Below are 16149 nucleotides of genomic sequence, written 5' to 3'. Positions count from 1 at the left end.
TTTTGCCGGTGCCGGCGTGTGGTCGGTACGTGTGCAAGCTCCAATGCTCTCCCATTGTTCACTATTGGAATATGGACGGCCGATATTTTACCGGCCGTCCAAAATCGGTGTGTGTGCAAGGGGCCTTAAATCTACGACGTGGTTATTATCCTACGGCGCTGAGATTGCCCCGATTGTTGTCCAAGCTCTTGGGAAGGTTCATGCTATGTGCCTGTCGTGTTTTGCCTTAAAATTTTCCGCGGTTGCAATTCTATTGCAAAACTCCTGCGAGAGCTTTTAAACAAAATTGTTCGTGAGTAGGACAAGCAACGTAGAGCGATGGCGTATGCGAAGAGAGGAACGGAACTCTTTCTACTCCATCTTATGCCGCCGCAGTTATCAAAATTTCCACTTTCAAATAGTACTGAAAGAGGACATTTCGATAGCTGTGGAAATTCCTGGCATACGCCTGCAACACCGCACTATAGGATAAAAAAAATGTCGCAATATTTTTTCTTTATAGCTTCGATCCTCAAAATAGGGGTGCGCCTCTTACACAAGCTTATACGGTATTTTATTTATAAAGTCCCGCCTCTTTGAACTATGAGCTTCCTGTGGTAACTCATCCATTTCAGACTCTTTAGCACCCCTAGTGGCCGTAGGTCACACCACAGGGAAGATTGTGATTGTGTGTGTAGTTTCTGATGTCACGCAGAAGTTTTGAAGCATTTGTGCGAACCACTTTTCTAAATCTGTGATCTCGCAGCCATGGGTGCATGGTTTCTGCAAACCATGTACTACATGGAGCCACTGGAATACGAGTATAATTACATTATCGCCGTAGGGGTAGTATTTCGTATCACAAAAGACATACTCCATTTCAGATTGATGCATTAGATGAAATTTTTTTAATGGGTCATTATGTATATTTTAGAATTGTGGTCAAATATCTTAATAAGTTGGTGCTGTTTCAAAAGAAAAAGGGCGTTGAAATGTCATTTGTTGGGGTGTCTGTTAATCCTAAAAATATAAAGAAATGGTATGATTTTTGTCTGATTTTCTTTCAATCCCTCAAGAAAAATTCTTAAAACATTGGATCAAAAGTGACATTGGAAGAAAATTGCTTGATCTGATTCTAACATAGGCCATAATAAGGCTTGTGGAATGTACTTTAGCTGCTATACAATGATCTTGGGGGCCCTATGTCGGGGGCCGTAGGTCATAGTTTTACTTGCATACAATGGTAATGAAGATAGGTTGTAATGAATGATGTGGTAGTATCATGCTAGAGTGGCCTTCATGCCTAAATAATATTAATTTTATTTTTTTTGTTTCATAGGCGAGCTCAGGACAGCATTTGGATGATGAAGAATCATTTTTTGAACTGCTGTCAAGGTTTCAGTCTAAGAGAATGGATGATCAACGCTGCTCTCTTAATGTGGTGGCTGAAAACAACAAAGAGAACAATGTGCATTTGGCTCAATCTTCAAATCTTGTTAAGAACAACTTTGCCCTGAGCAATAACAATAATGTTGCCAATCTTGCTGGAGGGGACAGGGTTCTTAATAATAGCACTGCCCATAAGACCACACTGAACAATGCTAATGGAAACAACAAAGGACCAGTAATAACAAGTAATGGTAAGGTTTTTAGTTCTATCATTTTCTTGGCAATTGAGTCTTGCCACCAATTTGGTGAATTAAATCACAATTCTGACAATCCTGGAATTGAAAAGTGCTGAAAAATTCATCGGAGGAGAAATGAGCAATCTATGGGCTTTATTTTCTCCAAAATTGCCTGCAACTGTAGCATTAACAACCAAAATAGCCTGAATTTCTGCAATTAATATGTAGTATTATTTAGAGGGAAATGACTTAACCTGTAGACTGCTGGAACGCTTATATGCGTTTTGTACGCTGACTGCGGAAAATAGTTTTTAAACACTTGACCATTGCTCGAATACCTTCTCCAGTTTACCAAAATTTTTCTTGCTACCAGGGTAGAGTGCAAGTGCATTTTTTAACACTGTCGGGATCCCTATTGCAGCTTAACTCTACCTGACCATCCCTAAAATAAAAAACATTTAAAAATGTTCCCGCAGCTTAAGGGTTAAAGCTGATGCATGGGACAATACCATTTATGTCATCTAAATGTTTTTTTTAACAATTTTTAGCTGCTGTTTTAACTCTCCCTATTTGTTATATTTTAATTTGAGCTGTATTTATACTGAAAGTGAGGTATTTGTGTTACAGCTTTCTTATGTTATTCTTAATTTATATTTCAACTCTTAGACATGAAAGGTACTGATATATTGGCTGTCAGTTTTTGATTTAAAATGCTCTAGGTGCCAATGTATCGGCTCTGTGTTTAATTCTGTGTAAAAATGTTAATTTATTATATTTTGAGTTAGTTTCACTTTTACAACTCTGATTATACAAATGTTCATCACTTCTGACGAAGTGGAATTTCTTCTATTGTATTTCTATATGAACAAGATAATTTTTTTGTATTGAATTCTAAATTCAACAATGCCTGACGTGTTCTTGAATTGGGCTTGAGCCTTTTGGGATTGAAAACAGAAATTGCTGTGAGAGCAAATGGGTTAAGGAAAAGCATAAACCACTATTATATATGTGTAGCCATTGGGTGAATTGATGTAGAATGAAGAATGTCCTACCGGTTCAGATTTCATTACAATGCATACTCAAGCCCATTCGTGCAATTATGTAAGTTCACGAGGTGTGATAATTCATGGTGCTACGAGGTGAGTGGGACAATGAGCAATTTTACTTTTGAGTTCATTTTATGGAGTGGGCAGCGCTCATGATTTTGGTTACTCATAAAGTTAGAAACTTGTTGAAGGACGGCATGTTGAATAGCCTGAACCAAAGTGGAAATGTTTTCTATAAAGAACAAAAATTGCTCCATAGCATTAATTTTTTATGATAGCCGTGGAAATGTACTGGAAGTAGAATTCGAATCTTCTTCATTTTTAATATAACAAATTGTGGCTGGTACAGAAAAATAATTAACTGCATCTTGCAAAGTAATGTTACTTTGCTAGATCACATATCACTGGGCCCTATGTAATTATGCTCACTAGGACGGAGATTATGAACCATCTGGAAACAAGCTCGATTCAAGAGGTTTTTCAAGCATATCAATCTCGAAATCGAGTGGGAGTAAAGCAATACTTTTATGTCACTCAAATCTTGAAAAGTCGAAACTCGCATATCCCTATTACAAAGTTCACCCGGTCTGCTTGAAATAATTTCTAATAGTAATGGAGGAAAGAGCTGTTGTTGCTGACACGTTCTTAGTCACTGAAGGATGTGAAAGCCCTTATCCTAGGTTTGTTTTATGGGTAATTATAAAATTGAATAGTGGTGTTCTCATGTCCATCTGGAACATTGTGTTAAAAATCCCAGATGAGGTAGGGTTTCATTTACTTTCTGTTAATGTTTAGTGTCCTCTCATTAACTCTTGTCTGTTTTTTAGATTTATCTGTTGGGAATAGTGGAGGAGAAGCAGCAAGCAGGTTGCAGGATGACCTCCTGGATCTCATTGCTGGCATGCAGAGCAAACGTATGGATGAGCAGCGTGTAGCACTGCCACATCTTCCAGGGCTGCATCCTCCTCGAACCTCTGTCCACAACGCGTCTTCCTCTGTGCATACCCACCCAGCCTTGCAGCACCTCACCAGCAATAATACGTTGGCGTGCAACCCAAGTGATGTCCCAACCACCTCTCCGCCTGATGACTCCTTCTTTGAAATGCTCATGCGTTGCCAGGTGAGCTAATGTGGTGGCATTGGAGGCATTCATTTTAGTTGAAATGATGTTTCTTCAATGAAGGTGCACAATATATGTTGTAATTCCTGAATTACAGTTGAAGCATCGTGCTAAGGCCTTTTCACACAATGCATTAACACGTACAAGTTAATGTCTGTTTGCATGAATGATTTTTGTGGACCGGAACGGAACATGTACGAATTCATTAGCCTAATTAGAACAGGTTCTATTTTCTGTGCATGCATTCGCACAAGTTGGGTGGTTACATCAGGGGTGCCGACTTACAAAAGATATTGGGGGGGCCCAAGCTGGGGATGTTGTCCCAGGAGATTTTTTAAGTATTGACTTTTTAGTTTTTTAAGCATTTTAGATGAGTCATATGATCAGCATTAGAACCCTGATGACTCGAATCTCGATATCTGGACACTCCGAGGAAAATGACAATCCTGGCACATTTTTTCTTCACACGCATAACCAATTTTTGAGGGGGCTTGGGCCCCCTCAGGCCCCATGGAGTCGGTGCCACTGGGTTACATGGTGCATTTTGGTGTGTATTCTCGCATTCATACATTTATATATTAACCCATACGTGTTAATGTACCGTGTAAACAGGCCTTAATGAGTGCTCTCCATGCTAATTATATTGAGGACTCATTACGTTCAAAGGTGAATGATGAAAACCCTCAACTCCTATCATCATCCTTGCTTTGTCATTCTTTGAATTCCATGCTATTTGATCGGATGGAAAGTGCTAAAAGTCTTATTTATTCATTCATTTATTAGAACATTATATTTGCATTTACTGAGTCAGCTTGCAGTTACTTGCAATTGGATGCCATGTCAAACAAAGTAGAAAAGAAAATAATACAAGTAACAAACTATGTACAGTCGGATTCAAAAGTATTGCAACAAATGGAGCGGCGCCACTTTCGCCGCAGTTTGGAAATCGAATTTCGGCATTTTCTATTGTACCGTGGGAGGGAAATTTGAACAGCATTCCCACCTCCCGTAATATTTTTATAACAACATCGTTAAAGGGAAATGTATGCAGGATATGTGCAATGTTTAATACCAAATAATTTATGCAGCTTCTGCTAGGTAATACACCTACGTCCAGAACATCAATTTACCTTCTCTCGTAAGTTGGCCGATCCGTCAAAGTATATTGTTCTACAATTAACGCTGAAGCTTTTCGATCAGCGATAACGAACATAACATACATATAAAATATCCGCCGCCATATCACAGTAAATATTGCCAGTGAGTGTTTAAAATCATCTTGATTTAGTGACACTAGAAGAGCGGTTCATTCCTTGCCTGACAAAGCTCGCAATGAATCCACATTGAAGTTAATGTGTGAGTTGGACTAGTGGTTAAGGAGAAGACTTATCAAGGCAGCAGTCCCAAGTCGGCAGTTCGAATCTCTGCGAATCATTTTTTTTCGGTTACATAGTATAGCAGTAACATTTTTTTCCACTTGAACTCATATTAACTTAATTAAACACTGCTGTCGTTTTAAAATTTTGAATAGAGAAAATTCTCTTTTTGCTTTCCGCGGATATAATATACGTTTTTACCGAAATATCAGTGCACCAATAATATGGAAAATATTTACATCAGGTAAACCGCTCCATCAAGTCCTTTTTCGTATTACCCGAATATTCTATCGTTTTCAATAATATGTAGACACTTAGGAGACCCGCTTAATTGATGGGGCCGGGTCGGAGTAAACTTGGAAGGTTGGCACATGTAGCAACCTGCATTCGTTGCCTTCGCGGCGAGCCGACGAGGACGGACACGGACGCGACTGAGCAACTCAACCGGGAGTCAAACTCCAGGAGTAAGTGTCCAATCGAAATTAAGATAAGCGGATGGAATGTATTGAGGTAATTCGCGTCCCCACAGACGTTGTGCTGTCTGTGTGTTTTCTTTCGGTCTCCGTGACGAAGTTTTTCCTATCTTTGGATTCATCTTTGGACTCACCGTTTACCTCTCATTAGTACGTGGCTCCGTGGTCGAGTGGGTCTATACTGATTGCTGTAATTTCGTTAAAATTCTTGCGAAGGATCGAGTCGGACGTAATCATAATTTTTTTTCCATTTTTATAAGATGTATTCTTAATATGAACATAATCTATGCAGGTGACTCGAAAAAAATTCAGTAGTGAATTTTTTAAACGATTAAAGCCATCTAACTAAATGTATCCTCCGAAGTAGGCCACATTGCGAAAATCCTTGCATCACATGAAGTAAACTTAGGAGAAGTAATTCCCAGTAAATAACGATAATTCCAAAGGTCCTACTCCACAGATAGCGATTAAGTCTAAATTAATTAGAAATTTCAGAGTGATACACTCATTTATACACATTAGCGAACAAAAGAACCAACCAAAAGGCAAAAAATATGACATTAACTTTGTCGCAATTTATTGTCATAGCGTTATAAACAAGAGTGCTAAAATGGAGTAAATATTTCAGGACGTAGACATGGTCATAGGAACAGAGAATTAACTTACGAAGGATATAAGCGACAGCGAAGTTTTCCCTCCAGTATATAACATCTACAATTGCGATCGACGCGATGGAATAGGTGGTGGAGTTTTCTAGTAGTTAAAATACACAGCGCCTTAACTTATATTAAATTAGATATTTTTTGTGGTCAATTAATCAACGAAATAATATTATTTCCAATTCGGAAATCAAGTATCTGAATTTACTTTTTCAATCCCACGTCTATAATTTTGGATTTTTACATTCTAAACCCTAAATCAATGAATATATAAATATCCGAAATCTTAGTAAACGCTCTAATAAATCACTCACTTGCACAAGTAGTTGACAAGCTCGCTAGAGGAAATGAAAATTAGATCATTAATCAGCGAGCCGTCCTAAGTTGATAAAACAGATCGATTTCATAGACGGTATATGTGATCACAGGGTAAAATTTTTAGCCTTAAAAATTGGAACAGAGTCATCTGTAAAACCAAAACGGAATAGGTATTTAATTTCGGGCATTTTAAGGGGTAAACGAAAAGGCAACAAATGATGTAAAGTATCTAGTAGTTACGATGTCTTCGAACCTATTGCTGAGAACACACAAAAAAATTTTTTTTAAGAGCCCTGAAGAAGTCAGCATTCGTCAAGCGTAATAAGAGAACATTTTCGGACGATAAATGAAAAGAGAGGTTCTATTACGCAATCGTCCGACCATATCTTAAATATGCAACGAGGATATGGAATGCGGTGTAGGAAGACTTAATTGTTTAACTTAATAAAACACAAAGAAAAGCTGTGAGATTAGTCAAAAACTACCACGGGTGTTCAGGAAGCTTTACATATATGTTTAGCGCAGTAGGTAAGCAGCTGCACGAGACCCGGAGACTAAGAGCGAAGCTTATATTGCTTGAGCAAATGAGAATGGATATCTTTAACAGTGACACGGAGAACATGATATTAGAAGGCCACTACATTTCTGGGTCCGACAGAAACATCAAATTAAGAGAGGTATTTTGCCGAACGGATAGGTGTGAGAATTCGTTTTTCACCCGCGCGGTAAAGGCATTTTTATATGGAAGCGGCTGGTGTTCCAATACTTCCCGCCGTTCGCCTATTAAGGCGGCTTGATGGGTATTAATAGCAATAATAGGAGGTGTATTAAAATTATGAAGATATACTGTTAACATAATACGCTAATGGCCAAAATTGATGCATCCATATCTTCAAACTTATTAATAATGCTCACCCGTGATTAGATCTGATGCATTTAGGTGGGAGAAATGAGCAGGCTGTGGTGTTTCTCTTAAGTTGCCAGGAATGAAATCCGAAGGCAAGGGCAATAGATTTCCCAATAAATATCTATATTTCGGTATGATAACTTAAAAGTTCTTTAAAAGTTGAAAAATGGATAATATTCATTCGGTATTATATGAAAAGTACTTATAGTCGTAGGATATTTAAGTGAAAGAGTTCAAATACTAATTTTTTTCTACCTGTCACTAATATCAAATTAGAGTCATTAATTTAATACCTTTATTCGTCGAAAAATTCATTGCTGATTTTTTCTTTAGCCACCTGCATAGATTATGTTGATATTAAGAATACATCTTATAAAAATGGAAAAAAATTATGATTACGTCCGACTCGATCCTTCGCAAGAATTTTAATGAAATTACAGCACTCAGTATAGACCCACTCGGCCACGGAGCGACGTAGTAAGGAGAGGTAAACGGTGAGTCCGAATATGAATCCAAAGATAGGAAAAACCTCGCCACGGAGACCGAAAGAAAACACACAGACAGCACAACGCCTGTGGGGACGCGAATTACCTCAATACATTTCATCCGCTAATCTGAATTTCGATTGGGCACTTGCTCTTGGAGTTTGACTCCAGGTTCAGTTGCTCAGTCGCGTCCGTGTCCGTCCTCGCCGGCTCGCCGCGAAGGCAACGAATGCAGGTTGCTACATGTGCCAACCTTCCAAGTTTACTCCGACCCGGTCCCATCAATTAAGCGGGTCTCCTAAGTGTCTACATATTATTGAAAACGATAGAATATTCGGGTAATACGAAAAAGGACTTGATGGAGCGGTTTACCTGATGTAAATATTTTCCATATTATTGGTGCACTGATATTTCGGTAAAAACGTATATTATATCCGCGGAAAGCAAAAAGAGAATTTTCTCTATTCAAAATTTTAAAACGACAGCAGTGTTTAATTAAGTTAATATGAGTTCAAGTGGAAAAAAATGTTACTGCTATACTATGTAACCGAAAAAAAATGATCCGCAGAGATACGAACTGCCGACTTGGGACTGCTGCCTTGGTAAGTCTTCTCCTTAACCACTAGTCCAACTCACACATTAACTTCACTGTGGATTCATTGCGAGCTTTGTCAGGCAAGGAATGAACAGCTCTTCTAGTGTCACTAAATCAAGCTGATTTTAAACACTCACTGGCAATATTTACTGTGATATGGCGGCGGATATTTTATATGTATGTTATGTTCGCTATCGCTGGTCGAAAAGCTTCAGCGTTAATTGTAGAACAATATACTCCGACGGATCGGCCAACTTACGAGAGAAGGTAAATTGACGTTCTGAACGTAGATGTATTATCTAGCAGAAGCTGCATAAATTATTTGGTATTAAACATTGCACATATCCTGCATACATTTCCCTTTAACGATGTTGTTATAAAAATATTACGGGAGGTGGGAATGCTGTTCAAATTTCCCTCCCACTGGTACAATAGAAAATGCCGAAACTCGATTTCCAAACTGCGGCGAAAGTGGCGCCGCTCCATTTGTTGCAATACTTTTGAATCCGACTGTACATTGTATTAGCAAACATAGGTCACAATTCTTTAATATAACCCATAATTCTTAGCATCACAATAATATTACTATCCATCTATCTGATAGGCATTCTATGCCAGATATATTGTTTAAAAAAATCCTTTATCGAATTATTGCTCTTATTTTTAAATATTTTATTAATTTTTATCTTTATATTTTTTTAGAGTATGCCATCAAAGTTTTTAATTCTTAACCTGATCTCATTGTCAAATTTTATACTTATATACAGGCTTTCCGTTTCTTTTGCACACAATGCATTCCTGAAAACATGTAGGAAAGTCGAACCATTGAGTTCCATATTAAGTAGGGGTTATGTTCCAACCTTAATTTTTACACAATTTTATTTTTAGTTATGTTTTATAATAAATTAATCAAATTCTTCACATTATGTAATTTCTTTTGAAAATGCACAGGAAATGTAAATAATGATTTTTAAAAACAAGAATTCCGTTGGGTAGGGTTGAAACTTCCTCTCCAAATTTAAGTTGACATTCCTCTTATAATATATTAATAATATAAATAATTAATACTATAAATAATTAGACATATCAAGAAGCATAACAAAATGCAATTGTTGAACCTTCACTCTTGATGCCTTTAAATTTTTGCATCAAAATTCCTCGACAGGTGACTTCTCCTCACAGCATATCTCATGATTGCGTATTTTTCACAAGTTATTAAAAAAAGACGAAATACATATGGAATTCGGATGATATTTCTTGCACCTATTGTTGCTGAATGTGTAAATGTCGTACATGAATTAAACAGCGCTCAAATTGAAAAACACAATTCGAATGGAGCACCTTCATTTATTAATTTAATTGAAAGCTGTTTAATGGTGTCTGGTCAACTTTTTTGAAAAATCTCTCCAATGAAGGCTGAAATACAGCTTTCTTCTTCTCTTGTTAAAGGAGCCTATAGCAGGCAGTGTCTCTCAAAAAAATCACCTCGATTGAAGTCAGCACTGCCCTTGATTGTATACGTTCATATTGTCTGCATATACTGCCACATGAAACAGATGAATGTTGGGATGCGCAGTAAACATTAGGTGAATTTCAAAAAATTCCTTACAGACAAATGTTTGGAAGTCCGAATTGATGTACAAAAGTCGAGTCATAGGTGTCATGACACCTTTACAACTTGACATTTTTTGCATAAAATCGTTTCAGGTTGATTTTGAGGGAATTCGATATATCCATAATAAAAGAACACTAGTGGTAATTTCCATCCTTTTAATTCAAAAACTAAACAACCTACAGTGCAACCTCGATAAAGCGACACCTCACGGTGCACCAATAAACACTCGCTATAGCGAATTGTCGCTTTACCGGAGGTGGAGCAAATAATAGCCAATATACCTGTTGCAAACAGTTACACATAAACACGAGTGGTGCGGTGACAGATAAATTTCTATCCGATAAACGTAAGCATAAATCCAGACGAAAGGCGATTTTTTTGACATCACTAAATTTCCTTACTCAAACAACGACTAACTATTCAAACAATTTATAAGCGCCGCACTGAATAAAAATCATGCAAAGAATAATTTTGTCAATCATTATACCAATGCACAACCGACGAAGCCATTTTTCTATGCACTTAATTAGTGCATTTACGTAATCATTCTATTATTTTGGTATTTTCCACTGAAAATTCAAAAATTAACTGATGAAACTGTATCAAGGTTATTTAATGCCTCAAATGTTTCCATTGGTGTATGTTTATTGTTCCTGCACGTTAAGCGGCATTGAAGTGAAATAACGTAGTGCGTTTGTTTCTGCAGTCGAAAATGGTGGAAGGTTGTATATCATTCCTGCCTTGGAAGACTTTTTCTATCAGATAATGTAATATCTTCATTATCTAAGGTAAAAAGTTTGCTAAGCTTGAAAAAACATGTGATTAAAATTGCCGTTGTTAAAAAAAGTTCCCTTTTGAGTGTTACGCTCGCGACGTATTTGAAATAATACACCGAGTTTACCACGGCACTGCAAACGAGAGTCAGTTGTTCTGTGAGTTCTTCCTGCGGCCACCAGGGGATACTCGGCTACACACGTGCCGGAAGAAAGTGCCAGTACGACTCCGACCATTGACGCGAATAGTTCACCCTTGTGAATCCGCAACGGAGAATAAATACGTCCATCCAAACAATTCACGCTGAGTATCATTGCATCGTACATCCTACATCATCGCTAAGGCGCACTACCTACCTTTAGAGGCATCATTGCAAGAAATACCTCGTACTGCAAGGGTTTTGTCGGGGAGTAGGATGTAAAAAAGTTCCGTTTCGTCTATGTTATATCACGCGGGGAATACTTCTTAAGATACTTATGATCGGAGTCCTTTCTTCCACGACTTCGGGTTTACACCGCAGGCATCACCAGCAATTATGAGGGGAGATAACGCTTTGGTGCTTTGCATTAGTTTAATCAACCTTCCGCACTCTTGAAATTCTCGATTCGCAATCTATCCCTGAAATACTCCACTATCGGTTTAGGCGTAGCCCCTTTCTCAGAAGCTCGCGCAGAGTGGAGTGGGCAAAACCACCCGAACAAAGCTCCTTATAACTCTACATAGTCTACATTCCTTGGGTGCTTTTGTTTTTTTTTTTTTTTTAATTGTGAAGAGGGAATAGGAAGAAAATTAATTTCGACACTCTCATATTACTCCTTTATTTTTATTTTCTCGCTTAGACGTGTTTGGTGTTTTTTTAGCCATGGTGTCTGCCATCAAATGCTTTCTATTCACGCAACTCACGGACGAGCGGGTATGCTGCAGACTAATTTCTGCCGCCCGAGGAACAAAAGGAGAATGCTAATGCCGCAATATTTTCACCAAAATTAACTACTTATTTATCGAACGACAGTTTACCACATAAATTTGAGACTGAGCACTCCATTTACTTCATTTCTAACAGATCGCAAGCAATTACAGAGATTAAGGAGTCTTGATGTAAGTTTTTCCGGTGGTGAAACCCTCGCTATGGCGAGAGCCAACACCATTAGGGCCTCGTTAAAACGACTTTTTTTTACATGCTTATTATAGGGTCAATTGACGGGGCATCGGCTATCTCTCGTAATAGTGGGAGTCTCGCTATAGCCAGTACTCGCTTTGACGAGGTTCCACTGTACTATGGTTTCAACACATTGTGTCATTTTCAAGGTAGAAATTGCCAATAGCCTGGATGGACTTTGTAATGATGTTTTATTATGTACTGACTCTCCTTTGTTAAAGTTAAGCATCCCCATGACATCTAAATCATGACCTTCACTCACGCCCCACCTGTTGTATGTTTTCTGTTTTTGGCCTTCATTCATTTGTTCACCCAATCTGTTTCCCTCCCACTCCCCTCACGCCGATTCCCTATGACCCCACTGCCTACCTTGGCCTGGGTATAAATACTGAGAGAGTGCTGGTTGTATCACCTTGAAAATGAAACAATGTATTGAAACCGTGGTCAGTTGTTGAGTTCTGAATTAAAAGTGTGGAAATTACCATTTGTGTTCCTTTATCATGGATGCATCCAACTTCCACAAAATCGAGCCTGAAACGATTTTATACTAAAGGTGTCAATTTGGAATGTACGAAAGTGCGAATTATACGAAAGTTGAGTGTACGAAAGTCGAGGACCTCCTGTAGTTCACAGCATATGAGCATGAGCTTGTAGCATGTTTGATTTTCCTGCGTAATGCATCTCCATTGATGATTTCCCTTTAAATGTGATCCAGAGCACAAGGTTGGAGGATCAACGTAGCACATTACCTGCCAATGGGGAGGAGGCCTCGCCTCCCCTGGCTGCTCCTTCAAGGGGACCAACGGTGCCTGATGAAGACTTCTTCTCCCTGATCATGCGCTTGCAATCTGGGCGCATGGAGGACCAAAGAGCTGCCGTTCCACTGCTACCGAACTCAGTGCAGAGTTCTTCTGCCTCCGGAGGTCGCCAGGGAGAAGATTCAAGATTTAAAGGACTCCCGTCTTCCAACAGTCAACAGTCTTCACAACAGGGGAATGGCGGGAAGGGGGGTGGAGGGGGTGGGTCGTACTCAAGGAAAGAGAAGAAGAAGTGATGAAAGAGGACGCGAGAGGGCGAGGGGGAGAGAAGGGTGGAGTGAGTGTGGGTGAACAGAGGAGGGGAACATCCATTCCTGGAGAAAGGGTAAGGAGGAGGACGAGTGTGAGTTGAAGTCAAACGGGTTGTATCCTCCTAATACTCCTGTATATAAATAACTTCTTCCATGTGGTGACCAAAAACCCGTTTGGTTCATTTAGCTTGCAGTTTCCTCTGAAATAAGTGATGGTCATGATACATTGTTGGTGTTTTCATACCAGTGACCACGTGAGCCAATAGTTATTCATTGTATTGGCCAAGTATTGAAACCACAGTAATAATGTTTGGAGGAGTAGTTGAGTTTGCCCAAAATATTGAATTGAAAATGAGTGCCAAATGAGATTGTCTCCAGTAATGAAGTGTGTGGTTTGCCTTAGTTGGTAATTTTCCTGCCAAAATGGTCTAATTATTTTTTATATAAGAAGTGGAGACTTAATTTCCCTGTATATTAGGAATATTTAATCTATTTTTAAATTACTAACTCCTTCTTAAATCAATCTTTTCTGTATCCTGAGTGTAATCCAGGTCCCTTAAAGCAGGCTGTAGCTTATCTTTCTGCTAGGGTTGATGCTAAGACAAAAGCTTTTTGGCATTTTAGTTACACATTACGTGTCTTATATAGGTATCTTTCTGCATCCCTCATTTTTTTGCGACAATGTTGAGCTGTCACTTGATTTTCTGCTTTGGAGTATTAGCCCTTTTCAATTTTCTTTTCTCAAGTGGGGAGAAGAATAAGTCCCAAAACATTTCTCTACAGCAATGAGAATTTTCATTTGAATATGTTGTGTATTCCATACTGATTACAGCATATCTAATTGTGAAATGTGTGTCAATGAATGCTATGAATCTTCTTGAAAAGGCTTCCTTGGATTCACAAAAATTTCTCCAGTAAGTAAAAAAAATAATTGAGTAATTTGATGAATATTTTGTTTAAAATAGGTTCTAGTTTATGAATTCCTTGTCTCCATATAAATCATTGCTTTACTAATACGAGATAAAAATAGAGCCCTACAGTGTGTGCATTGAAAGTAGTTGGAATAACTCTGATAGTATCTCTGTCTTTATTTTTAATAAAAAATGACCCTAAAACCTGTTACAAACTCTATGATAAGTGTTCTTATGATCCATGAATTAATCTCCCATGGTCATTCATTACCTCCTTATACCATGTAGTTTTTTAATTTATTTGAGAATATTTCATAGCGTTGTGTGACTATTTGAAGCCCACCTTCCAGTCAACTGTGACTCTGACATTGTTTTACTGTTTCCTTGAAGTTGTGCAACCAATCTTTTAGCTAGCTCATGCATTTATAGCTACATATTGAGTCATGCCAAGTTAATTGACTGGCTAGTTTTTCAGATATATTTTAAGTATATTATTACAAGTATCGTAATTATGTGTACTAATTGCAGTTAATCTGTCATTTGACAGATTTTTAATGTTTGAAGTAGATTTCTTCTGTGTGGAGGAAGTAATTGATTTCAAACCGTCCAAATATAATTCCATAATTATGGTTTACATTGTATGTTTTGCTTGCTTTCTATAGTTGTCTGTGACACTGTGTGTCAATCTGGTTTTGCTCGTGCATTTATCTGTTCCAATTTTTTATCGAATTGTGAATTGTGCATTTTATTTGCATTTTAAAGATTGCAAGCATTCCTGGATTATTGTATATATTCAGTTGAATAACTGTATAAGTTTTTAACTGACTAAATATTTTCTTGCACTCTTCATGTGGATTATTTTATATCCTCTGTTCACTCATTTTGAGATGAAAAAGAAATGAAATTTTATAAATATGTATAGAAATGATAAAGAATCATTTCGTAGGTAATATTTGATTATATCCAGTTATAAATCTGTGGCGTTATCACTTATTTAAACGTATTTTGTGTTTTATGATTATAGTTTTCAGTTTTTCGGAAGACATGAACCAGTTTGGAAAAAATGATAGTCACAGCATCTGCGGTTGTTGGACTTATATTTGATAATTATCTGCCTATGGGGCTTTGAATGGGTATTCAGATTAATACATTTTTGTGAAGTTGATAGCAAAATACTTTTTGCCTCAAAGTCAATTTTTGTTTAAACTTACTTCTTTTTTAAATGTAAGCATTCAAAAGCGCTCAAAGTTGATATGAAAAAAATATTTATTTTACTCTGATGCCATCTTGAATGATGTCGAGGCATGCAAAATTCCCAGTTATGCTTATAATAAACTCTGATAAATGTCAGTGATCATGATCGTGGACGTAGTTAAGATTAATTTTTCAGCATCTGTGGCAAATACATGATGTTAAGGAATTCATTTTAGTGCTTTATGTAAGTTGTTCCCCCATGTAGCAATACAGGGGATTTCATCAAATATGTATTTTTTTTAGAGATGTGCGAATAGTATCCGCGAATACTCGAATACCTCGAATATTAGAAAGTATTCGATATTCGAGGTTTCGAATAGTTATGCGAAAAGTACCGCCTCGAATACCTCGAATACTTTGAATTTCGCGTCATACACTGTCGCACGCACGTTGTTGGTAGTTGACTCAGAAAAATGTAGAGAACTGTAGTCATTTAGTGCTCGCAGCGCCGTTTTACGCAAGTTGGCAAATTACATCAAATTCGTGGATTTTAGCGGTGAAAAGAGTTCGACGAGGGGAACCGAAAATGGTCGGGTGAAAAAATCCGAAAATCCCCGATTCCCCTCACCAGAAGAACCTCAGTGCCGTGGGATAGCAACCTTAGGGCATTTCCCACGATCCGCTATCCCCCTCCATTCAGCACTCGCCTCAACCACTCTGACGCTTTCCTCTTCTCCGAAATCAAACAAAAGGTCCCAGCTCGCGCAGGGATCGCATTACGAAGACCCCTGCTTCGAAAAAAATATCAAGTTACGAGAACAATAAAAACGTGTTTCACGCCCTC

General features: G+C 38.0%; 1 protein-coding gene across 2 annotated transcripts in view; it reads left to right on the top strand.

Annotated features, from left to right (window-relative positions):
• The window catches only part of LOC124157346 (G-protein-signaling modulator 2), a 29436-nt gene extending 14478 nt beyond the window's left edge, over positions 1-14958 (top strand). For both annotated transcript variants that reach the window (XM_046532004.1, XM_046531995.1), the window contains exons 11-13: positions 1319-1619; positions 3478-3770; positions 12847-14958. In XM_046532004.1, the coding sequence (XP_046387960.1) occupies positions 1319-1619; positions 3478-3770; positions 12847-13185 (933 nt within the window). In that variant the 3' untranslated portion in view covers positions 13186-14958. The remainder of the gene's footprint in view (positions 1-1318; positions 1620-3477; positions 3771-12846) is intronic.
• The last annotated feature ends 1191 nt before the right edge of the window (positions 14959-16149 follow it).

Source organism: Ischnura elegans, chromosome 1 (genome assembly GCF_921293095.1).
Source record: "Ischnura elegans chromosome 1, ioIscEleg1.1, whole genome shotgun sequence".
In the NCBI taxonomy this organism is placed as follows: Eukaryota; Metazoa; Arthropoda; class Insecta; order Odonata; family Coenagrionidae; genus Ischnura; species Ischnura elegans.
Note: the sequence above shows the minus strand (reverse complement) of the source record. Positions and strands in the feature narration are given on the sequence as shown.